The following is a 26730-nucleotide window of genomic DNA, read 5'->3' as shown; positions in this document are numbered from 1 at the left end:
ATCTTCGATATTAAAATGGCTACACAAAAATTCACCAATTTTGATAAGTTTTTTATGCTCGCTGATATGATAGCTCTCCCAATACAATCTAACAAAAGTGTTTTGAAGGAAGTTAAAGACAACTAGGCACTACTACAGCCATCTTACAGAAAAAAACAAATGAACTTTTTGGCCAACCCAATACTATTACTGGTTAATAAACACCCCAAAACAGAGTCGTGTGAAACAACCATTTTCAGATGCTCACAAATGCTGTGACAGGAATCTGGACAGGGGACATTAAGGATGGCTCACCTTCACTCCAATATGTCTGGGGGCCTTGCTGAGAAGACCCAAAGGTCAGGGTGCATTGATCACTGAGGACTAGGGTCACCCAGAGGCATCTTTATGCACATGTCAGGTGGTTAATACTGGCTGTTGACCAGGACATCAGGTGAGCTATCAGCAGTAAACCCACACTGGCCATACCGATGTCATCTTGCTGTGTAATTGCTTTCCATGGGCTAATTTAAGCTTCCTCACAGCATCACAGTGGGGTCTCCAGAGCAAGGCAGAAGTGCATGACATGTTTTCAATCTATCACTAGATGTCTCATGATGCCATTTCCCTCATACTCTCTAGATTGAGGCAGCCACAAAGGTCTTCCCAGTTTCTAGAGATGGGGACATAGATTCCAATACTTTATAGGAGGAGTTACAACATTGCATTGTAAATAGATTATGGCCTGGGGGTATGGTTATGGCTCACCCTGGAATATGTAATCTTCCCTATGTGGCAAATTATGCCAATTGAAATCAATGACAAGAATATTATAATAATCTTGCATTCCTGTGATAAACCCTACTTGGTAATGTGTATTTTTTTTTATATATTGCTGAATTCAGTTTGCTAAGATTTTATTAAGGATTCTTCTATGTTCACAAGGGATTTCAGTCTGTAGTGGTTTTTTTCCTTTTAAGTTGTCAAGTTTGATAATGCTGGTCTAATATAACATGTTAAGAAGTATTTCCATCTTTATCTTATGAAAAAGTTTGTATAAAGTTGCTGTATTTATCCTTGAATGTTGTTAGAATTCACTAATGAAACAATTTGGGTCTGGAGCATTCTTGAGGGGGAATATTTTAATTCCAACTTCTTTCTCTTTTATAGATGTAAGGCTTTTTAGATTTTATATTTCTTATATCAACTTTTCCTATTTGTGCTTTAAGGAATTTGTCCATCTTATGTAAGTAGTTGAATTTATTGGCATAAGGATGTTCATAATGTTCTCTTATCCTTTTAATGTGTTTAGGATATATGGTGACATGCCTGCCCTCTTTCATTGTAGACATTGGGAATTTGTTGTCAGTCTAGCTATATATTTTTTAGGTTTTTTTTTTAAATTTTCAAAGAACCAGGCTTTTGTTTCTTCAGTGTTACTCTTCTGTTTGTTTATCTTCTATTGTATTGATTTTGCTCTTATTTTTTAGTGTTTCCCCCTCTGAGTATATTGTATTTAATTTGATCTTTTTCTCTTAGCTCCTTAAGGTGAAGCTTTTACCATTGATATTAAACTTCTCTTTTTCCATTATAAGCATTTAAAAGTATATGTTTCTTCCTAAGAACTATTTTAGCCACATCTCATAAATTTCGATAAGTTGTGTTTTCATTTTAATTTGGTTCAAAATATTTTCTAATGTCATTTGTGATATGTGTATTTTATAATGAGTTATTTACAAGTGTGTTATTTTCCAAATACCTTCAGATTTTATTAGACTTATTGATTGTTATTGATTTATAACTTGTTTTTTGTGTTTAGAGACAATATCCTGGAATTTCAATAATTTTGTTTCTTAACACTTGTCTTATGGCCGAGGATATGGACTTTCTTACTGAATATTTTATAGTCACTAGAAAAGAATATGTATTCTGCAGTAATTTTGCATATTGTTTTAGAACTATCGGGTGAAATTGGTTGATAATGTTATTAAATTCTTTCATATATTTACTGATTTTCTGTCTAGTTGTTTTATCAATTATAGAACTGTTGAAATACAATGAAAATTCTAAATTTATCTATTTTATTTTTTGATACTGCCAATTTTTATGTCATGTATTTGAAACTCTATCATTAGAAGCATACATTATATCTTTTTAATGAATAAGCTATTATTATGAAATATTTTACTTATCTCTTTAATATTTCTTATCCTGAAGTTTGTACAGCCAACCCAAATTTATTAGGATTATTGTTTTGTGATATGTATTTTTAGTTTTTACCTTTAACCTACATAGCATTTTAATTTAAAACATACTTTTATAGACAAAATATAGTTGGATCTTTTTTCTTTTTATCCAGCTTGACAATCTTTACTTTTTAATTGGAATATTTATTCCATTTATATTTAATGTAATAACCTTTATTATTTAGTTTTAAGTATACTATATCATTATCACTATCTATCTAATCTCTTTATTTTTTCATATCTGGAATCACTTTCCTTTGGCTGGAAGAATTTCATTTAATCTTTTCTAAAGTGCAATTCTACTAGCAGTGAATTCCTCAGATTTTTTAAAATCTGAAAACATTCTATTTCACGTTCTCTTGGTGGGATATTGTCACTGGATATAGAATTCTACTTTTACACTTTTTTCTTACAGTACTTTAAAACAATTGCTTCATTATCATCTGCCTTGCATTGTTTCTGATGAAAAACAAATGATAATAACCTTTCATTTCCTATGTCTTTGTGCTTTAAGCATTGGTTGCTTTTAAGATTTTGTTATTATGGTTGGTTTTCAGCAATTTTACTATAATGTGTCTAGGTATAGTTTTTGTGTGTGTTTATCTTGCTCAACGCTTATTATGCTTCTCAGATTGCTGTGTTATAAATTTTATCAAATCTGATATATGTAGCCATTATTTCTTCCATTATTTTTCTGTAATTCCCCCACTCCATATAGTTCTGGAATTTTAATTGCACTTGTATTTATCTGACTTATATTTTCCTACTGATTACTGAAGTTCATTAACCTTTTCTCTCTCTCTCAGTTTCAATTACTTTTATTGCTGTCTTCAGCTTTACTAATCTTTTCTTCTGAAATGTCTAAATTACTGTTAAGCCCATCCAGTGACATTTTTTAATTTTCTTTTTTTAAAATATATTTTATTGATTATGCTATTACAGTTGTCCCATTCCCCCCCCCCTTATTCCTCTCCACCCTGCACACCCCCTCCCACTCACATTCCCCCTCTTCATTTCATTTCCATGGATCACACATATAAGTTCTTTGGCTTCTACATTTCCTATACCATTCTTAACCTCACCCTGTCTATTTTCTACCTACCATTTATTCTGCTTATTCTCTCTACCTTTTCCCCCTCTCTTCCCCTCCCACTCCCCCACTGATAACCCTCCATGTGGTCTCCATTTCTGTGGTTCTGTTCCTGTTCTAGTTGTTTGCTTAGTTCATTTTTGGTTTTTTTTTAGGTTCAGTTGTTAATAACTGTGAGTTTGTTGCCACTTTACTGTACACATTTTTGATCTTCTTTTTCTTAGATAAGTCCCTAACATTTCATATAATAATGGCTTGGTGATGATGAACTCCTTTAACTTGAGCTTATCTGGGAAACACTTTATCTGCCCTTCTATTCTAAATGATAACTTTTTTGGATAGAGTAATCTTGGATATGGGCCTTGCCTTTCGTGACTTTGAATACTTCTTTCCAGCCCCTTCTTGCCTGCAAGGTTTCTTTTGAGAAATCAGCTGATAGTCTCTTGTGAACTTCTTTGTAGGTAACTGTCTCCTTTTCTCTTGCTGCTTTTAAGACTCTCTCCTTCTCTTTAATCTTGGCTAATGTAATTATGATGTGCCTTGGTGTGTTCCTCCTTGGGTCCAGCTTCTTTGGGACTCTGAGCTTCCTGGACTTCCTGGAAGTCTATTTCCTTTGCCAGATTGGGGAAGTTCTCCTTCATTATGTTTTCAAATAAGTTTTCCCTTTCTTGGTCTTCCTCTTCTCCTTCTGGCACCCCTATGATTCAGATGTTAGAACATTTAAAGCTGTCCTGGAGGTTCCTAAGCTTCTCCTCATTTTTTTTTTTTTTAATTCTTGTTTCTTCATTCTTTTCTGGTTGAATGTTTATTTCTTCCTTCTGGTCCTAACTGTTGATTTGAATCCCAGTTTCCTTTTCTTTATTGTTGGTTTCCTGTACATTTTCCTTTATTTCACTTAGCATAGCCTTCATTTTTTCTTTTAATTTGTGACCATATTCAACCAATTCTGTGAGCACCCTGATTACTAGTGTTTTGAACTGTGCATCTGATAGGCTGGCTATCTCTTCATTGCTTAGATGTATTTTTTCTGGAACTTTGATCTGTTCTTTCATTTGGGCCTTTTTTTTTTTTTTTTGTCTTAGTGTGCCTGTTATATAGTAAGGGGTGGAGCCTTAGGTGTTCACCAGAGCGGGGCAACCCATGTTCCTGGGTTGTGATGCTGTATGTGGGGGAGGTGTCCAAGAGGGAATAGTGCAGCTTGGTCCACTCTATGCCAGTGTTCAGTCACTTCCCCCGCCCAACCCGCAATCAAATTGGGCCCTTCTGGTGCTCATTCCCAGGTGGGTGGGTCTGTGTATGTTCTAGGACCCTGTGGGTTTCTCCAATGAACTCTCCTGTGAGGCTGGGAGTTTCTCCCACTGCCCCCTCAACTCCCACAGATGTTTTCAGAGGCTTTGAGGCTTAATTTTCCGGTACTGGAACCCTGGGTTGCTCAGTCTGTCTCAATCCCCAGTTGTTCCTCCCAGTTTATTTGCATGTGAATGTGGGACCACTCAGTCCCTAATCTGCCACCTTGCTGGGTCTGCCAGCTGCCGCTTGGTCCTCCAGCCACTGCCTTGCCCCGAGTCCTCTCCACCTGGCTGCCCATCTCTGCCCCTCCTACTGGTCTGGATGAATGTTTCTTCTTTAACTCCTTTGTTGTTGGACTTCCATACAGTTCAATTTTCTGTCTGTTCTGGTTGTTTTTTGTGTTTAAATTTTCTGTTGTCCTTCTTTTGGTTGTACAAGGAGGCACAGTGTATCTACCTACACCTCTGACTTGGCTGCAAGTCAACCAGAAGAGGATTTTTTTTATTTTCAATATACTTTTGAACTCTGAGTCCTATTTGGCTTTGGTTTTCATTGTTTTTTGGCATTGATTTTAGTTTTCATTTCTCCCTTTATAATATTCAGTTTTCCTTTATATTATTGATTATATTTTTATGTTCAGGTTTTCCAATTACATTATCCTTGAGTATATTTCCACTGAATAATTGTTTTTCCTCTTAGGAGTCACACTTTTCTGTTCATATATCTAATAATTTTTATTAGCAGTTGGACGTAATGACATCATGATAGTGGTCATTCTGTTGTTCAGTGTCTGGATTTTGTTGTTTTCCTTTGAAAAATGTTAAGTTTCTGCTCTGGCAGTCAATTAATTTACTTATGTAACAAATTGGCCCTTTCAATGTTTGTTTTTAAGGTTTGTTAGGCAGGTATGAAATATTTTTCACTCTAGGGCTATTTAGTTGTAATCCTTGGCATGGCCTTTCTGGGATTTCTATGGAATGTCCCAGGTATTTAACAAGGTATTCTATACTGGCTGGTTGGAACTTTTAAATTCCCTGCCATGCTTGAGGCCCAGTAGATTTGTTTTAGTTTACAGCTTTATTACAGTTCCTCCCTCCTCCCTCTTGTACAGTGTCAGCCTCATGGAGTCTCACCCTATATATGCTCATTTTAGTATTAAATTAAAGATTCAAGAGGACTTCTCTGTAGATATCTGGAGTTCTTTTTATGTGTATAGCTTTCTCTCTCTGGTGTTCCACCTTGCAAATTATAGCCACTTCAGCCTTCAATTCTGATTCATTTCTCCTCAGCTCAAATATCAGGCTATGCTTGGGCTTACCAGCCCTGCTCTAGGGTCTTGTATAAAACTCCAGAGAGAGTATTGGAGTGATCATGAGTCTCAGCTCACTTTTTTGCCTTCTTTAAGAAAGCAAAGTCTGTTCTACTTTTTGACCAAAATCAAAGGCCTTTCTTTTTGTATTTTGTTCATCTGTCTAGTTGTTTTTATCAGGAGGGCTAATCCAATACTAGTTATTCTGTAGTGATCAAAGTAGATATTTTAAAATATAAGATGATGATGATTAGTTTGTTTCATTTATAGTATTATTTAAATTATTCCATTTGTTCATTTATGTATATTCAACATTTGAAATATATTGGGTTAAATTAATTTTACCAGAGGATAATGCTTAAGGGTTTTTTTTAACAAAAATATTTAAAGACAGTGACACTTTATTGGATATCACATTGAGATAATTTTTATGTAAAATGGTACTACACTAGGTCAATTTAATTGCAAGATACTCCTTTTTAATGCTATTTTAAAAACATTTGTAATATAGTATCTAATTTATGTATTCATTTTAAGTGGGAGCATTTTGTAGCTCAGGTCTTGGCATTTGGATTCCTCTAGTTCTTAAGTGAGAACTTCAGAAGCATAGTGGCCTCCTTGAGATTTGGACTCAAGTGTCACTGTTAAGACCTGACTTTCTTAACTAAGAGAAAAAAAGTTACTCTGTTTTATTATTTAATTGTAAGTTAATCAAGACCATAAGAAAAATTCCAATGGAAATACACATGGACTTCATAATTATAGGAACATGTGTTTGGCAAAATGTGCTTTAAGGATTGCCAAACCCCAGATTTGGGGGTTGGGGTGCAAAATATAGTATGAGAGATCAGAAGTCCTAGCATATTAATAGACCTCCTCTTTTCTAGACATGACCAAAATAAGTCTGAAGTAGTATGAAAATCAAAGTGTCAGCAGGCTTGAGTGGACCAGGACAAAGTCCTTTCCTACTCTACTGGCAAGCAGACAACTTTATTTTTATTTTTACTTTGTATTCCCTTCATTATCCATGAATAGATTATTCTAAGTTTTTAGGAAAAAACCAATTGGATTATTTGACTTGTTTATACTGTTGGGTTAATAAACAAGGTTTGACTCAGTCTCAGTTTTTCCATTTTTATAATACATATATATTTGTATTTGACCCCAAGAGTTGTCATAAGAATTCCTCTTGAGGATGCATTTAGATCCCTTAGCTCCTGGCCTCACTTACAGTAAGCCCTCAGCATGTAAAAGCTTTCATTGTCAGTAAATAGGATCCAGTCTTGACTCAAGTAGTTCTTAGTTGCAAAAAGAGAACTAATATTCACCACATAGCTTTGGCAGTTTTTTTCTCTGTTCAGGTGAACATGAAATGTATTTGCTGATGGGCCAAGGTGAAAACAATATGTAAGAGAAGGAAATGTTCATAGATTTTTCATAGACAAGAATTTCTGTAAGACTAGAATCACAGACTTTTCACAGATTAGAATCACAGAACGGGAAGTTTCCTGAAGGATCCCCTAATTGAGAACATTGACAGAGGATTGTCTGTCACTCACAGCTCACATGTTTACCCTTGCCCATCTCTATGGTGTATTCACTCTTGTGAAATACAGGCTTAATGAATGAAAGAATTACATAGCTTTTATCTAAGAGATCATTAAGTTTGTCATAGGAGACAGGAAGTATAAGAACCAAATTGACTCTTTGAGTTATAGCAACATAGACAGAGATAATCTACACTGAAATGTGTAACTTACTGGTTGGCCACTAAAAAATATAGCTCTGACATTGTGGCCTACTCTTTTTGAGTGTGTGCAATGTGTTTTTACCTTCATTTCTGGCCCCTGCAATTCTTCCCATGTTATATATTGTTTATATACTCTTTCCATTGCAGATATGGAGGGTGACTAGAGATTCACTCATTTTACAATTAACAAAGAATGTGCGTTGAGGGGGAGGTCTTTCTGGTTGTCTTTCTTAGGTACCCATATTTCTAGTTAAGTTGCTACATAGATTTCTTTGTGGCTCAATGGTTTGGCAGATCTGAAAATTCTCTCTTGAAGACATCTGCTGAGTGAAGTAATGGTTTCATTGCAGACTCTTGAGTTTTTATTATAGTTTTCCTCTGAGGTTTTTTTTATTAAAGTTGACATACAATATTATATTAGTTTCAGGTGTACAACACAGTGATTTGACATTTATATCCCATACCATGTGATCACCACAATAAGTCTAGTAACCATCTGTCACCAAAGTTATTATGATAACGACTATTTTCCCTATGCTGTACATTACATACCCATGACATTTTTCTTTAACTGGAGGTTTATACATCTTATTTCTCTTCACTGTTTTCACCCATCCTTCCATCCCCTTTCCTCTGGCAACTATCACTTTGTTCTCTGTATCTACGAGTCTGTTTCTATTTGTTTTGTTGAGGTTCCACATATAAGTGAAATCATATGATATTTGCCTTTCTCTGTCTGACTTATTTCACTTAGCACAATACTCTCTTGGTTCATCTATGTTGCTGCATATGGCATGATTTTATTCTATTTTATGACTGAGTAATAGCTTTGTGTGTATTTGTGTATGTATGTGTATCCATTCATCTATCCATTATATAGATCATTGTGTTTCCATTTTCTTTTGTCTTAAGATATTTTTTTATTTCCTCCTTGATGTCATAGTTAGCCCACAGAGTGTTTAGTATCATGTTGTTTAGGATCAACATGTTTGTGGGTTTTTTTTTAATTTTACAGTTTTCTTGTAACTGATTTCTAGTAGCATATCATTGTGATCAGAAAAGATGGGTGATATGATTTCAGTCGTCTTAAATTTATTGAGATTTGTTTTGTGGCCTAATGTGTGGTTTATCCTGGAGAATATTGTTTTTGCACTTAACAACAATATGTATTCTGTTGTTTTTGGTTGGAATGTTTTATAAATATCTACTAAGTTCATCCAATCTAATGTATCATTTAAGGGAAATGTTTCCTTATTGGTTTTCTATCTCAGTGTTCTATCCATTTATGTGAGGGGGTATTAAAGTGCCTACTACTATTATTTGTGCTATAAATCTCTCCCTTTATGCCTGTTAATGTTTGTTTTATGTATTTACGTGCCTCTGTGTTGGGTGTATAGATGTTTCCAAGTTTTATATCCTTTTGTTGAATTGATCTTTTTATCATTATGTAATGCCTTTTTTGTCTCTTATTATAGCCTTTGTTTTAAAGTCTATTTTGTGTGATATAAGTAGTTTTATCCTAGCTTTCTTTTTGTCTCAATTTGCATGAAATATCTCTTTTCATCTCTTTCAGTCTGTGTGTCTTTCAGTTAAAAGTGAGTCTCTTTTAGACAGCATATGCACAAGTCTTTGTTTTTTTATGCAGCAATTTACCCTATGTCCTTTGATTGGAAAATGTAGTCAGTTTACATTTAAAGCAATTACTGATAGGTGTGTACTTTTGCCATTTTATTAATTGCTTTCTGGTGGTTTTAGTAGGTCTTTCTTCTTTTATTCTCTTGGTCTTCTCTGTTCCTTTCTTTTTCTTTTGCTCTGTTCTCTTGTACATTGATGACTCTAGTGACATGCCTAGATTTCTGTCTTTATTTATTTTTTTATATCTATTGTAGGTTTTTGGTTTGTGGTTACCATGAGAACCATATATTACAACCTATGTTTAGAGCACTCTATTTTAAGTTGGTGGTTGCCTATGTTTGAATGCATTCCAAAGCACTGCATTTTTTACGACTCCATCCCATGTTGATGTTTTTAACATATTTTACATCTGTGTGTGTGTATTCTTTAATTTATTATTGTAGTTACACATGATCCTACTACTTTTGCCTTTTAACCTTCATACTAACTTTTTAATTGATTGATCCACTATATTAAATGAAAGTTCACCTTTATTAGTCAATTTTCTCCTATATTTTAATATTTTTACTTTTGGCCTTCTTTCCTGCTTAAAGAAATCCTGTAACATTTCTTGTAGTACTAGTTTAGTGGTGATGAACTCTTCTAGGTTTTGCTTCTCTTAGAAATTATTTTTTAAAATATTTTATTTATTTAATTTTAGACAGAAGGGAAGGGTGGGAGAAAGAGCGGGAGAGAAACATCAATGTGTGGTTGCCTCTTGAGTGCCCCATACTGGGGACCTGGCCTGCAACCCAGGCAGGTACCCTGACTGGGAATCAAACCAGTGACCCTTTGGTTCACAGGCCAGCACTCAATCCACTGAGCCACACCAGCCAGGGCTAGAAATTCTTTATCCTTCCTTCAATTCTGAATTACAACCCTGTTGCTTAGAGTATTCTTGGTTGTAGGTTTTATTCTTTCATCACTGAATATGTTGCGTGATTCTCTGCTGCTGGCCTGCAAAGTTTCTGCTGAAAAATCACCTAATAATATTACAATGTTCCCTGTAATACTAATTGCTTTTCTCTTGTTGCTTTTAACATTCTCTTTGTCTTTAACATTTGGCATTTTAATTATGGTGTGTCTTGGTGCGGGCCTCTTTGGATTTATCTTGTTTGGAACATTCTATCCTTCCTGTATTTGGATAGCTATTTTCTTTACCAGATTAGTGAATTTTTCAACCATTATTTTTCATATAAGTTTTCTGTGTCTTTCTCTCTCTCCCCTTTCCTTCTGGGACCCCTGTGATGTGAATGTTGGTACATTTGATGTTGTTACAAAGGTTCATTAGTCTATCCTCATTTATTTTTATTCTTTTTGCTGTTCTGATTTGTTGATTTCAACTAACTAGTCTTCCAGATTGCTGACCCATTGTTCTGCATCATCTCATCTGCTCCTGATTTCCTGTAATGCATTTTTTTTTTTCATTTCGGTTATTATATTCTTCAGTTCTGATTGGTTCTTTTTTAATATTTTCTGTCTCTTTGTTGAAGTTCTCACTAAATTCATCTAATCTTCTACTGAATTCGTTGAGCATGTCTATAACCATTGCTTTGAACTCTTTATCTCGTAGATTCCTTATCTCCATTCTGTTTAGTTCTTTTTCTGGGATTCTGTCCTGACCTTTCAGTTGGAACATATTCCTCTGTCTCCTCATTTTGGCTGTCTCTCTGTTTTTGTTTCTATGTATTAGATGGGTCCACTACATCTCCCAGTCTTGAAAAAATGGCCTTTTGTAGGAGGGATCTTGTGGGCCCCAGTGACACAATCTCCCCTGCTCACTAGAGCCAGGTGCCCCAGGCATGTCCCCTTTGTGAATTGTGCATGTCCTCCTGTTGTAGTAGAGCTGCAATCACTGTTGGCATTCCAATGGGTGGGGTTGACCCTCAGGTTGACTGGCTGTGAGGATAAGACATACTAATTTAGGTGATCTGGTGGATGGGGGCTGGCAGCCCAGAGTGGTAGCTACTCTGGAGGACCTCTGGTGCCATTGAGATCCTCTGTCAGGTGTGCTAGTTTGGAGATTCTTAGGTGAGGCTCTGGTTGTGGGTCAAACCTGGCTGCCAGATATATCAGGTGTTGAGCCTCTTGGGAGGGGCTTCAGGATGCACTGATGCTGGCCACCACTCATTCTGGGCTTGGAACGGCTTTGGAAAGGTTACCTTGTGAACCAAGGAAAACTGCTCCTTGTGCTGGGCTTGGGGCTGCTTAATAGGAGCCCCAGTGTTAGCCAAAGGTGACACTGCTTATGTCTCACTTGGGGCTCCTTAGGAAAGGTTGCAAGTGTGTATTGAGACTATCTGATGCTCAGGCTGAGCTTTGTGCCACTTGAGAAAGCCTGTTATGGGAGCTAAGGCTGGCAGCTATGTGTGGTGGGTCTGGAGCCATTTGAGAGACTCTGGCAAGGGCACATGGATTGGGTAGGGCTGAATCTCAGAGGAATGGCAGGGCAGGGTGAACAGTGTTATCCAGATTGATGGAGAGGGACAGATTGGTGCCTGCTTGTACTGGGCCAGCCAAGTGGAAGGAGAGCACAACAAAAGAAACAATGGTGCCCACCAGTGCTTCTCTCCACAGAGAAAGTTTCTACCAATCCCTGCCCCTCCTCTGAGAATTTTTTATGCCTCTTTTTGTGAGGAGGGGGGAGCCCATTCATCTATTTTGGAGGGTTTCAAATTCTTTGGGTCAATATCTCCCTTTGGAGGGCCATCTTCATTGCTGATTTTTTTTTGTTTCTCTGAGTCTATGGCATGCCATTTGTGCTCTCTGTTTTTAGACATCAAGGCCCATGTCTCTCACAGGTGACTGCAGATCCAGGTTGTGGGAGGCTGAAAGAAAGTATCGGTACCTTCCTCTTTTCCATCCCTGTTGGTACTTCTCTTCCTACCTCCCTTTCCTCCCCCAATCTTCTCAGTAAAATGTCTCCTTATATGTCCCCGAGTTGGCTCCAAGTTCATAGTCTCAGAGGAATTGCTCAACATGCATAAATTATGTAAATTTTTGCAAATTAAGTTTTAATTAAAACCAGGAGCTTAGAACATCCAACTGGAAGTAGTCACAATGTTGAAAAGTGACACTGGTAGGGTGGGAGTTCAGGAGAAGGTCTGAATGGCTTTGCACCCTATTCAGATATTTCCAAAATGAATCCTGCAGAATAGAACTTCCTGCCCTATCAGATTCTCTTTAATCTAAACTGATCCATGGACTGCCATGTGGACCAAAGTTGTTTCCAAGCAGGAAATACATATGCATCATTGTGGTGGTTTTATCTGGACTTCGCAAATTTTCTTTAATTCTACCAACCTGTGTTCTCACAGGGAATAAGCAAGACCATGGACTAACTCTCCAACACTGCCAGAACTCCAGATAATTTTTCAGCAAGATGACCACCCAAGATAAGGTTAAAGAATGACAATTTAGTTGGAAACTTACTTTTCCAATACAATGCAGTGTTCAAGTCTGATGAGAAATGACTTCTTATTGTGAGAATTTTCAGAACATTATAGTGAGCAACATGTCTGGGGTTTTCTCCCAGCTGATAGTCCTTAACTATAGGTAATGTGAGAATTGTTCAGGTCTGCCCATTAAAAATCCACATTTTCCAGCATCCCCCAAATTTTCTGCCATTGAGTGAATAATTTATGAAGCTTTGCCTTTCATCCAGGCATGGCTCTACCGCTGCAACAAAAAAACACCAGATTTTTTTCATACAAAGTTAAGTTTGAAAAATCTGACCCTGGAGCTCCAGTGGCGCAATCGGTTAGCACATGGTACTTATAAGAAAAGTTTGACCTTTAGTTATCAATCCACTTCTTGTCTACTAAATACCCTGAGGTTGCTAGTCCTCCGTGAGCCCTGCAGCAGAGCTAGCCCTTCGGTTGTTCAGGAATTTTGAATTTGAGTATCCTCTCTGTCTTTAACTTATTTGGATCATGGAAAAGGCCCATCTATATGATCTATTTTTAAAAATTACTGGAAGACTTTTAAAGATAATATTAATAATACATAGTGTTGACTTGGGGGTAGTGAGATGAATCCCGGTCAGAGAGTAAATTTTAACAACTTTTCTTGAGAGCGTTTAGACTGAAATGTACAGTGCCCTTTAAATAAAAATTAGACTTCTTGAAAAGTTGAGAATGTATGCAATGAGTTTATTACAAGGATGTTTATTACAAGGATGTTTACACTACAAGGATGTTTTTTAGTGTCATTCATGTTAGTGACAAGGTGAATACAACTCAGACAGCTAATAATAAGGAATTCTATAAATAATTTATTACATATTTAAATAATTGAACATCATGCAGTCATTTAACATGATGTTACCTGAGATCATCAAAGGATATTAGCATTATAGGTGGCTTTAAAAGTCTTCTTTGTCTTTCTTTTATATCTCATTTTCTACAAAGAATATGCTTGTGAATTTTTTTAAAGGAACACTTTAAAAACTCTATATGTTGCAAAGAGGGTTCTTTCTGTGGCGATTATATATATATATATATATATATATATATATATATATATATATATATATATATTTGCTTTTAAACATGTTGTTGGAAAAATAAATTAAAGTTCCATCTATACCCCAAACCAGATGTTGAGAAATCACTAATATGTTGTCTATGGCAATGATTTTCAACCTTTTTCATCTTATAGCATATATAAACTAATTACTAAATTTTTTTGACTCACCAAAGTGTATATTATATTTTTCCTAATGTGACAAAAAATATGTATAATTTTGATTCATTCACACTGGATGACTATTGTTGTGTTGGCTGTTTTCACTTTTTTATTTGACAATCCAAGGGAAAAGAAGTCAGAGTCCCTGGTGTTGCATGTTTCAAAAATTCTTGTGGCACACTGGCTGAAACTGGCTGATCTATGGTCAGGTAAGATAACACCCAAACTGATAAAAGCAAGACGATTTGGAATACTCAGATATCACTCTCCCTATGTGTCTTTCTAACAAGGTTTGAAGGACTATAGGACACGAAGCAAAAATTTTAATGGAGACTTGAATAATTTTAAAGTGGAAAATTCACTTACATTTATTTTCTTTTACCAACCCTGTGTTTGTTCTCCTCTTGCACTTTGCAAGGTTTCTGCCACCTCTTCTGGTCTTTGCTCCGTTATTAGCACTGCCATGACAAGGGCCTAATAGGAGCCGTGAGATTTGGGCAATTGTCTCAACTAAGGATTGTAGAATGAGCAACAGGATGTCGGTATTTAAGGAGAAAGAGAAGGAATATGGAGTAAAGAAAGTAGACTGCCACTCATGTAAAGACCAAAGGAGAAGGAGGTTCTCAGGGAAAGAGAATGACATGGAGACACCCTTTGACTCCTGATTTACCTAATACCATCTTAAAGACCAAAAATAACTTCCAGACTTGTGAGAAACAATGCCCTGTATGTATCGGGGATATTTTACACACTTCATTGGAAATCTTTTGAGGAAATTACTTCTGAGATGTTTTGAGGCTGAGCAAACAGTGTAGAAATATTTTGATAAATCCCTTGATTTGTACAAATAAAATTTAATTGTAACAGCCATGGCATATCCCTGGAGCTGGCCAGCAGCAGTATCTATGGGAATAATGAAAGACTCAGTTGATTCAGGATGCCCCCATGGCTTGTACTAAGCTGGAAGTGACTTGGAGTTAAGTCCCATGGATGGACATGGAACTCACATGACATCATTGGCATTGAATTGTAGCCTTCTCACTGCCCTGTCTTCCCTGGTGTTGGCTTCCCTCTCAGGCCCTTTTTGATGTCCCCAGCAGAGCAGACTGTAGTTTAGAGAAGAAAGGGAAGAGGAAAAAAGGGCGAGAGGGGTGTAATTTTTGGCTTAGGTTAGGTTAGGTTAGGTCACATGTCCACTCTGAACTAATTGCTATGGCTAGGGAAGAGTGATGAGTTGATTGACTTAGGCCTGGGTACTGTCCACATCATGGGGCTTGGAGCAGAACTTGCCCAGAGCATGGGGACTACTACAAAAGAAAGGGGTTGATGATGAGAGCAAAGAGAAACATGTCCACTGTGAGAGTCACACACTGCCAAAGGCGGCTTATTCAGTCCTTATCACTGCTTCACGTAAGCCACAGTGAAGAAGTGATGGCCCATTGCAGGGGGATTGTGATCCCAGTCTGTGGCTCAACTGTAGGCCATGTGGTAGTTGGTTGTTAGTATAAGCTTTCACATACCCTGAGGTTGGGGCCAACCCTGAAAACTCAAGGTTACAAGGTTGGGGGCTAAAAGCAGCAACCATTACTTGCCAGCAGCTCTAGTAGATTCTGAACATGTATTTAACTTAATCCTTGCATTAATCCCATGAGATAGTATTATTACTACTATCTTACAGATGAGGAATTCAGATCTCATATATATATTGTTGCCTAAGTTCTCACAGCTGGGAAGTGGTAGAGGTAGGATTTGCAACCTGGTTTACCAAACTCCAAGGCCCTCCTTCCTTCCTTCATTCCTTTAGTCCTGCTTCCTTTCCTTCTTTCGTTTCTTCCTTTCCCTTCCTTCTTTTTTAAAAATTGTTATTCAATTACAGTTATATGCCTTTTCTCCCCATCCCTCCACCCCACCCCAGCTGAACCCACCTCCTTCCCCTACCTCCACCCTCCCCCTTGATTTTGCCCATGTGTCCTTCATAGTTCCTGCCTTCCTTTTTTTTTCTACATCCTTTTTATTTTCTCCCTTTTTCTTTTTTTTGTTTCTTTCTTTTCTTCCTGATTTCCTCCTTCCTTCATCCATCTTTCTTTCCTTTCTTTTTTTTCCCTTTCCATTTCTCTTCCCCCACACTTTGACAAATATGTACTAAATTCTTACCAAGGGCCAGATACAGTACACATCTAGTCCCTGGTGATAAAACAATGAATAAGATGGATATGGCTGCTGGATGGATTTAAGTTCTTAGTTGGAAAGGTAACAACTAAGTAAACAAGATTACAAAATGCAATGAATGCTAAGACAGGAATAAATAAGATGATGTCATAGAAAAACACTTGGGTTGATATAGGAGCTCCTATCAGAGGAGGTGTCATCAGAGCTGAAATCTGACAGATGGATAGGAATCAGTGAGGTGGGGGTCGTGGGGGGTGTCATGAGATTGACATGGACAAGGGGCAGAGAATCAGTCAATCAGAGATTGCCACACAAAGGCTTTGAGGCAAGTAAGCAAGGCTTGGACAACAGGGCTGGCAACAGAGTGGGCTTATATAGTTAGATCAATCTGGATTCAGCAAAGAGAAAGGACTGGGGGGAGGAATGAAATCGAGGAGACAGATGGGCCACAATGGTGGCTTACATGGGGTGGCAGGAGTGGGTGGACATAGGACAGAACCTGTATCTCCAAATCTCATCTCATTAGAGACCTTCCTCTCCTTGGCATAGTTTTTGGAGTTTGAGCCAATTAACAGAACTGCCTCTGATATATAGAGGAGTAGGGATATTTACCCACATGGCTTAATGAAGAAGAATGGAAGATTATAAATGCAAACATGCACAAGGAAAAAAATGAACACAAAGAACCTTTGCAGCAAGCAGGGATGTATTGCTCATTCATAAGGCCTGAGGCAAAGGGCCAGTTTTACAAATGGAATAAACATATGTAGGCCAGGCTTTTTTTTTTTTTTTTTTTTACTCAGTTGGCAAGAAACTACTTTGTTTCCTATTTGGTCTTTACATATTTTATAGTGAACTGTGTTGTTTTGATCAATAGATCTTTAATTGGAGTTTTATTTTTGAAAAACAGTCCACTCAATTCTAGAACTTGGCTGAGCAAGAACAACGGGTGAGTGTCCCCTCAGTTGTCCCCATGGCTGTGCGTGGAACTCTGAGAGAGAAACAAAGTATATGAGGAAAGTTAAAACAAAGTACTTCCTTCCCTTGGTGGAGGCACTGTCTCATTTTGAGACACCTTATTTAGTGTCAGGGACTCAGAGTGCACTCTAATCTCCTTCTACTTACCCACAGTGACCCTCACAGCTCTTCTCGCTGCCCACCATGCAGCCCCTCTACTTCCTAGGTGACCTTGTCTGCCCACTGACAGTGACCACACACCTCTGCCTGCAAGTCTCAGAGACATCCTAAAATGGCCAGTTTCAGACAAAACTGAACTTCGTGTATTTTTCCTTCGTATATGCTTCTCTCATAGTCTTTCTCTTCTCAGTAAGTTAATTTGGGCCAAATACCTTGGATGCACACTTGATGTCTCTCTTTCTCTCAGTTGTCATCCAGTCCATCATTTCTACTCTCAAATAGATCTAGGGTCAGACCACTGCCTACCACCTCCCCCACCAGCACCTTGATCCAGTTTTATATCATCTCTCATCTAGATTATTTAATAGCCTTTTCACTAGTTCCCTTTCTCAAATCCTGTCTTTGCTGCTCTCTGGATGTGTGACCTTGTGGTTGTATCATCTGCAAAACTGGGATAATAATAGAACTTTCCTAATAAGATTTTTGTGAGTTTTCAATAGATATAGGTAGAGTACTTAGAATGGTAGATAGCATGGCACAGGTATTATAATTGCCTGTCATTTCTACTGTCCTCAACATCCTAGTGTGTGGTTTTCATCCTCATGATAACCTCATGGCCCAGAATAATTACTAGGGCACCAGCCATTCTATCTCCCTTCCTGGCAGCAGGATGGATGGAGTCATTTTAATAACACTATCTGGAAAAGCCACATCCATGGATATCTCATCGGCTACATCTGGATCAGCCTTACTCAGCTCTAATAGGGTCATGCCGCTGAGCCTGGCTAAAAGTTGGGATTCTGTTATGAAAAAGGGCAGAATGTCAGTTACTGCAACCAGCAGTAACTATGCTATGAATAGGATGTGCATGGTATAATGAGGGCCTATGATATGCGAGGTCAGACAAGCTTCTCTGTGACAGTGCAACTGACCAGAGAAGTGGAGGTGTTTGCTAGACAAAGGAGGAAGGATAGAGGGAGGGTTCAAGGAGGAGGAAAGAGCAAGTGTCAATGTGTGTGACAGGTGAGGAAGTGGTAAATATTTGGGCTATATCGTACATCATGTGTCACATGCTGAGAGACATGATAGGCTGGATTCCCTGTCCTCCGTCTAGACTCTCCCATAAATAACAGGTGCCAGGAATATTTATTGCGCCTTTCTAATGTGGAAGATGCCTGGATGGAATAGCCTGAGAGGTTCCCCAAACCCATCAGGAGCCTAGGTTGGTACTAGCACCCTTGGTCTGCATGAGAAGCAGTATCTTGATCCTGAGAGTTAAAGCAGAAATAGGCTGCAGAGAGACTTGACTTTGACTCAAGCACTTCCTAGCTGGGTGAACTTGTACTTAGCCATTCTAAATACAGTTGACTATTGAACAATGCAGGAGTCCTGAGTGCCAACCTCAGTACCACCCCTCCTCCCCCGACATACCTGCACAGTCAAAAATCCACATATAACTTTGGACCCTCCTAATAGTGACCAGAGCCTCACCAATAACATAAACAGTCAAATACCACATATTTTATTATGTGTATGTTATATTATTATATATGTACTCTTACAATAAAGTAAGCTAGAGAAAAGAAAGCATTATTAAGAAAATCATAGAGAATAAAAAAGAATACTTATAGTATTTATTTGAAAACATTCATGAGTAAGTGGACTCATGTAGTTCAAACCCATGTTGCTTAAAGATGAAATGTATTATCAATTTCACCATTTATAAACCGAGGGTGACACTAATATTTAACCAAGAGGTCCACTCTGAGTACCAACATTGCTCAAGATAGTAAAGTACTTAACCAAGTACCTGATCCATTGAGGATGATCACTAAAGAGTGGCCATTTTTATTATCACTACCTTCACCTTCACCTTCATCACTTTACTCTCCTTCCTTCTCTCTTGAACGACACATCCTCAGTCTTCCCATATTTGAATATGAATTGTCCCATGGTTGCATCCTGCACCCAGTTTTTCTCTAGGTTTTAATGTGCAAGCACACAGCATACCACGACTTATTCCCTTCTTTACCCTTCCTTTTAGAAAGTGACTGGAGGATGTATACAGTTGGGTGTAGAATCGCCCAATCTGGGAGCATTTGGCTTGGAAGGAACCTGCAGTCACCTGTGCAGACCTTTCTATAGGGAGTGAGGAAACAGACCCAGAGAGGTGAAATTCGGTTGACAGTGCCTGACAAGGCAGCTGCAGGATGATGGGAAGTTTGCAGGCTGGTTTTATGCCCACCCATGGGTCAGGGAGATAATCTGCACAAATACAGAAACCCATGCCAGGCACACAGGAGTTCGAGAGTTTCATGTCTATTCTCCTGGTAGAGATATTTATTTTTCTCTTGAAAGTCATCTCTTGGGTTACCAACATGTGTGTGGGGGTGGGGTGGGATGTGGATTCAAGGCAGTTACCTCATTATTTTTCTCTGGCATTCACCCTAGGTATACCCTGGGAAGAAGGTGCCTTCTTTAACAAGGTGAGCACTGGTCACAGGCACAGCTTAGAGAACTTCACAGAGACTTACAGTACGTACAGGGCTAGTATCCTCCTCGTGCCCTGATGGAGCTTGTGACCTTGTAGGAGGGAGACATTAAACAAATAAATTATATAAATGTCATAGATGTGCTCAGAACAACAAAGAAGAAGTATGATAAAACCTTTAGAGATCATTGTGTCCAGGAATATGTTTTTGCTCTGTCTTATTTTTCAACTCATGACAGACATTGCTAATTGGTTATTACATTCTTTCTAGCAAAATTCAGACATAACTTCAGAATCCTTCTCAACATGGCCCTCCAGACAGCCATTGCTAATCAGCCAGACTTGGCTCTCAAGGCAGAACCTACTGGCCATCCAAGATCTGGCCTATTTCCCAGCCCTCCCTCCACCATCCCTTTTTACAGACAAGCACCTTGGCCAAAGGCTGGAAGGCATGTGCCTCAAGACTACAGCCAGAGGTAAAGGTAGACCCAACGTCCAGCTGGTCTGGCTCCCAGCTGGGGGCTCTGCACACTGTTTGTGAATGTTGAGTGAATGGTATGTCCTCCAGAGAGCCAATTCCTAAGCAGTAGCATCTGTGGCTGCCAGTGATCCGATTTAATTTGTTATGTTCTATTCTGGGGCTCCTTTTCCGAGGTCCAACCTGTTTAGGGCATTGCAAGCTGTAATTTGTGTTATTTAAAAGCTCCGATAGGAAAGTCGCTCTTTGTTCTCCTGAGTTATTTCTTGAGGAAAATATATGTTTTGTGGAAAGTTTGAGGGCAGCCTTAAACTGAGGACATCACCACAAAGGCCTAGTCTTTCATTTTCCTTCCCAGGATTTCTTCTCATGTGCTTAAGTGGGTGAGTCAAAAAGTGGTGTTTTTGCTCCCCTATGATAAAACTTCCAGAAAGAGAGCAAGAGAGAAAGGTCAGCTCTCTCTTCAAAGGCCTGTGAAGTCTGGCAGTTTGTATAGAACTTAACTTTGGTATTTATTTTATAGTTCATCAAACATTTTTAATTCTCATGGCCCCCCGTGCATTTCATGTGACATAAGCTGTGATTCAACACAAATGCTTTCCTAAGGAAACCCACATTTATCATCCCCTTAATGTTCACGTCTCCAAGGTTTATCTTCCATTGTGTGCAAAGGTGTTTAATATTTAAGAGACTTTTCTTCAAGTGATTCCTCATTTTAGGCTCAATTTCTTACTTCTTGATACATTTTTTTCTGACCTCTTGAGCAGCACTGGAGGAACTTGTGAACTTCCTTGTTGAATAATGGCAGCCATAACTGGGAGGAAAGGATCAGAAAAACATGCTTGTATTCCTGTTTTCTTAAATTGGGAGACCTTTTGGGATAAAATTGGAAAATGGATGTTGGAGAGGTTGAGGTCTTCCCCTCATGGAAATTCTTCAGATGGTTCTGCAGAAGTCTCTGAGGTCTAAGGCACCTTATTGGTATGGGTTTATTCTTTCTGCCCTTTGCTGGGCTACGTACACATGGTCAGAGTCTTAGGGTGGGTTCAGGAAAGCCCTGGTCTTAGTGCACAGGGAGAGGGAGCATTCTTCCAGGGTAAAAAGAATGGGAAAAGAAGAAGATTCAAACAGGGACCCCAGGATGTCTGGTTTGGGATGTCTGATGTTATAAACCCTGTGGTCATAATTTTCAAGTGTTTGTAGTTGTTTCAAGTCTTAATGTAAGAGTTGAGTTGAATATGTATGTTCTAAAGTCAGGCAACCCAGCTTTTCAATTTGTTATCTATGGGACATTATGTGATTACTTACCTTCTAATGTCCATTTTATTTTTCATCTGTAAAATGGGGACAATAAGGGTACCTAATATTGGGTTGCTGTAACTTCATTTGATAATACAAATAAAGGGCTTAACATAGTGCCTGATGACAAGTTCACAGTCAATGAATGGTAATCTCTAAGATGTGAAGTATGTCTTGAAATTGAAGTAATTCCTAGACTTGGTATTTATATATGGGTAATATTAATCCCACTCCAGATTAGAAAAATGTGCTTTAAAATACTGCATGCTATAATGGCAGTCACAAATACGGTGTCATTAAACCACAGCCTAATAGTCTCAGTGCAGAAAAATAGACAAGTATATCTTATAAGTGTTCATAAGTGTTCATCTTTTTGCACACATTTGTAAGTTCAGTTCCTTGCATGTGCCATTGGGAAGCTATTATGTCTTATTTTATGAGTTGACTGACTGCCTTTTTGTTGTTCTTAGAATATCACCTTTACTTCAAATGTACAAATTCTTGTGCATGCATCCTTAACCACCAATAAAGGGAACAGTTAATGTGCTACAAAGCAAGAAAAATGGACTTTAAAAGCATAGCCTACTTCTAATAGTCTCATCTATATGTGCAGCAGGTTTCTCAACTTTGTTACAATCAACAGATAGGCAGGGTAGTACCAAGCCCTGGTCTCTAACCACTAGAGACAAATAGCTCTTACTCCTGCCCCTTGCCCAACCCCAAGTGTGTCCAGACAGCCCTCCTCCATTGGGAACTGTTAGTTTGCAGAAAGGAGGAATTGGATCTTGGAAGTGTGTGTTTTGGGCTATTGCACAGACCCTCAGGTCCAGCTGTGCAGGAGGTTACCAAACTGCCTAGGCATAGTGATTCCCAAAATGCATGCTCTCACATTATCTGTTGATACTACAGATTCAGACAGCAGGTGACATAATCAGCACTGAAGTTTTATTTTGGGAAATGACTTGGCTTTACTTTTATTTTCCTCTTTTTCCCTCAGTTGTGGTCTTTTCCTTTGCCAATAGCAAATGAACAGAGTTTTACAGTTAATCTTAACTTCTTATATAATGATTGCTTTTTTCTTTTTTGTTTTTTGTTTTCTCTTTATTTTTCAGCTCCCTCAGGCACAAAAGGTAAACTCTTTTCCATCACTTTCCAGTCATCCCCAGAACTCACGAGTTGTGCATGTCTTCACAGCCTTGTGCCCTCAGCCCTGTTTGTGACCAGTGAAATGGTTTTCCTCTTACAACTTCAGAAGCCTGGAGTTGGAAAGGAGCAGAATGGCCCACAGAGTCAGCTGTCCACTGTCTCCCTGCCAAGCTAGTTCCACCAAAGAACCCTTAGTGGCCAGTGATTTGGGGGCAAATCTATGCCCAACCACTTTGCTAAGAATTCTCAAATGGGTCAAGGGTAAGTTTGCACATTCCTTCAGAGAGCATCCCAGATCTTCCCTGGGATACTTTCCTAGAGAGACCCAATGACCAAGTTTAAATCCTGGGCTCTGAAGCCAAATCTCTGAAAACTCCCCTTGGGTTTTATTAATTGCAAAAATCAACAGCTCTTTCTCTTGTCTCACCACACGTACCACCCAGAGAGCATTAGAGCAGAGTTCTTGCCAATGGCCAGACCCTTTCACTGGTCCTCATTGTCTGTCTGAGATGATCTGGTTCCCCCATCTAGAATGTTCTCTGTCCAGAAAGATTCCATATGGCTGTGGTGCTGGCTTTGCTGTGTTGTCCCCCATGGCATGTCATTGTATCCTAAGGACAGTTATGGCAGAAAAGAAGGCATGTGATGCCTGCTGCATTTCATTTGTGTATTTCCCAAACATGCAAGATTTCCAGAAGACCCAGTACTTTCTGGTGACCAGGCGAGGGATGGTTTTGTTTCAGGAGTTGAGGTAGGGTGCCACTCTCAAATTTCAGCAGTACCTCCCAGACTCTCCAGTTTGGAGCAGAGATAATTTGGCTTCTCCTTGTTGAGAGATGTTGCGCAATTGCTCTACAAAAGACAGTCTGTTCAGACCATATGGACAACCAGAGGCCTAGAAATCATTACACAATTACTCAGATACATTTGCAATATTTAAACAAGGCGAGGCATGCTAGTGTGTGACTTGGCTTGTGGTAATGTTTGATTACACTTCAGTGCCATCACAAAATGACTGAACACTTCATTAAAAGTTAACGTATTTGAGTAGAGCAACAACTTCCAGGATAAATATATGGTCAGAAGTCCAGATTATCTGGAAGACTCAGCATCTTTGATAGGTCACGCTTTCTTAATTGGACACTTTTGAAATTTCTCTGTAAAGAGACTTAACAAATTCATTGCCTAAAAATGGACTGGCCTCAACTTACTGGCATTTGTTTCATAAAATTTCCACTGATCCATATACAAAAGCATTCTCTTGTAGAAGATTCCTCACAAACTTGAGGTGCCATCAGCCATGGACTTTTAAAACAAAGTTCAAAGCAAACCAATGCAGAATATGGTAAGAACAAATGTTTCTGGGACATATGATTCTTCAGTAGCCCTTAGCCCACTGAACCCTTTTCTTCTGTCATCCCCCATTGACTCACATCCCATACCCTGTGAAGGGAAGCATGTTACTGTGATCATAGAAAGTTCAGAATTGAAGAAGATTCCCCAACAGTTTCCCTGTCTCCAAAAGATGTTGAACCACCCAAGGGTCTTGTTTTGCAGCCCTATGTAACAAGAAATAGCTCTGCCTCCCATTCCTCACCATGCCTACAAACTGTCTTCTCGCTATTGAAATAATATTAATTAATAAGAGCCCTGCATGAAATCGTTTTAGAACTCCAGGTAGTTGCTAAGCGATTCAGTTCTTTGGAGGAGTCTAAGTATAAATCTCTGGGTTCTGGGCTGGCAGGTGAATGTAGTTGAGGAGAGGCACTCTGCAGATTGAAGGCATCCTCCTGTAGGGCCCCCAGTCTCAGGTGGTCACATATGAGCATCCCTGCTCCCAACACCTTCCCTTTCTCTCCCCAGTACACTGAGTGACACTTGCAGAGTCTTTTATTGGAAGGATGGGGTTCTCACAAGCATCAATTTCCCTCAACTATGTTGTCCTGCATTTGACCAGCAAAGGAGTATGGTGGGCTCCATTCCTGCCTTCATCCATTGGTGACCATAAGCAAGTTACTTAATCTCTTGAAGATTTAGGATTCTTGTTTATTTAACAAGAATGAGAGACTAGCTTTCCAGTTTTGTTATGAGAGTTATTTCTCTCACTTGTGCCTGGCACAGAGCTGGCATATGCTGGACACTCACAGAATTTAGTTTCTTTGACCATTCTCTTTTCCTTGCCCCTGATGCTCAAGACAACAATCTTATGTGGTGTGGTGGTCTGGGACCTCTGCACAGTTTGTGGCTCTGATTCAAGCCTAATGAATGATCAGGAGATGAGAAAAGAGGCCAGAGGTATGTGGTGCTCCTCCTATCTCATTAGAAACTCTGTGCATTACCTGACTGCTCCTTTTAGCTGTGTCAGAAAGAAGTGCAGATTGGGTCTGACACCCAAACGAAATAAAGGCTTGGAGAGACAATCCTGTCTCTTCCCAAATTTTGGGGGGCAGAAATTTTGAGAGATTTCTTCCTGAAGTTTTTGAAATTACCCATAGATTTCACCCATCCATGGACATGATTACAATGGGGCCCTTCCAAACCCAAGGGTTTGTTGTTGTGGGGGTGAAAGGGAGGCATCTCCAGCTGTTACATCTTTGGCCTGCTTTTCACATGAGGTCATGAGTGCATACATCAGACCATATGGTGTCTGCTTTGTGCTGTGTCTTTGTATCATCTGCAACTGTTTTCTCTATAAATATTTTAAAGAGTCATGTCTCTATAAACATGCTTATTTTAATCTCTCTGCTGATATACAACTTAAAAATGTCCCATTTGGCTATCCCTCTTGTCTGTAGCAGTCATAATGATTGTTGTCTATAAATTATGGTTTTCATGATTCTGATATTTTGAGGGTCTTACAAAACTTATCTCCTAGACCTTTATGACTATTTTCTAGAACAATAGTTTGGAAAAAAATATCTTGTTTTGCTTTCTCCTGTGATTCTTAAGCATCTCTAAGGTAATGTCTAGACTATAATAATTTTAACCCTTGATATAATCCCAATGTCGATATACCTGATCAATGTTAAATATTTTCACCAAACACAGAGGCATGTGGCAATACAGATCCAATGCCTTCAAGTCATCACAAATCTGTTCTTTGTGGTGGAAACTGAACCACTTTCTCTGTGCATTGATTGTCCTTGAATTCAATGATGAAGAGATGTCCATATGTGAGAAAGATTTGCCTTTTTCCTTTATATGGTATTTATTGACTTCAACAAAAATATCTGGGAGATCCCATTTTATAATAATATAGCAGAAGTACCCAAAGCCATTGCAAATGCATGTTCAATAGCCATCTGTGGCAAAAAAAAAAAAAGGTCCATTTTTCAAGCTGCCTATTCATTTGAGTAGGTTCTGTCTTTAGGAACTAAACCTCCATTGTTCACTGTGCAATTAACTTAATTGCTGTAGAGTGGGTCCTTGAATACTGAAAGGCAAAAATACTCTTTGGATGTTTATGTGGGTTAACTTTTTCACACTGGTTCCCTTTGCCTTCATTTTGTGCTGCCTTCACATACCTTTGGAGTTTGTCAAAGACATTTTCTTGGGGGTTTTGAAGGTGCTTTATGTCTTACATTAGTTAATATCAATCTGAGAATTTTGAGCAGGCATAGCCTTTTTTGTCAAACCATAGTTAAAGAAAACCACACCTCTAATCCTGTTTGGAACAACACTTGATGCACTCAGGGCCTCAGTATGGCCTAAGCATCCCTGCTTAATAGCCCCACTGCCTGTTTGGTTTCCTGTTAGGAATAGCTTAACTTGCATTCTTGAACAAACACAGCAGGGTTCAAGATCTGTTGTTCTACTCCTGCTGTGATATTCTGTGCTGCTGAACTTGTATGAGGACTCAAGAGTGCATAAATTAGCTTTTTAAACGGAAGTCAATTTTTATTTTTTCTTTCAGGATGGAACTGTCTTATTTCCACCCCTAAGTGCAAATGGGATCCTGAATCCATTTCTTTGTTTCCTTGTTTATA

The 26730-nt window shown here is 38.6% G+C and overlaps 1 protein-coding gene across 1 annotated transcript in view; it reads left to right on the top strand.

Annotated features, from left to right (window-relative positions):
- The window catches only part of CACNA2D3 (calcium voltage-gated channel auxiliary subunit alpha2delta 3), an 870474-nt gene that overhangs the window by 596798 nt on the left and 246946 nt on the right, over positions 1-26730 (top strand). Inside the window, exon 14 of the mRNA XM_045192346.2 lies at positions 22711-22728. Within this exon, the coding sequence (XP_045048281.1) occupies positions 22711-22728 (18 nt within the window). The remainder of the gene's footprint in view (positions 1-22710; positions 22729-26730) is intronic.

Source organism: Desmodus rotundus, chromosome 8 (assembly GCF_022682495.2).
Source record: "Desmodus rotundus isolate HL8 chromosome 8, HLdesRot8A.1, whole genome shotgun sequence".
Taxonomy (NCBI): domain Eukaryota; kingdom Metazoa; phylum Chordata; class Mammalia; order Chiroptera; family Phyllostomidae; genus Desmodus; species Desmodus rotundus.
Note: the sequence above shows the minus strand (reverse complement) of the source record. Positions and strands in the feature narration are given on the sequence as shown.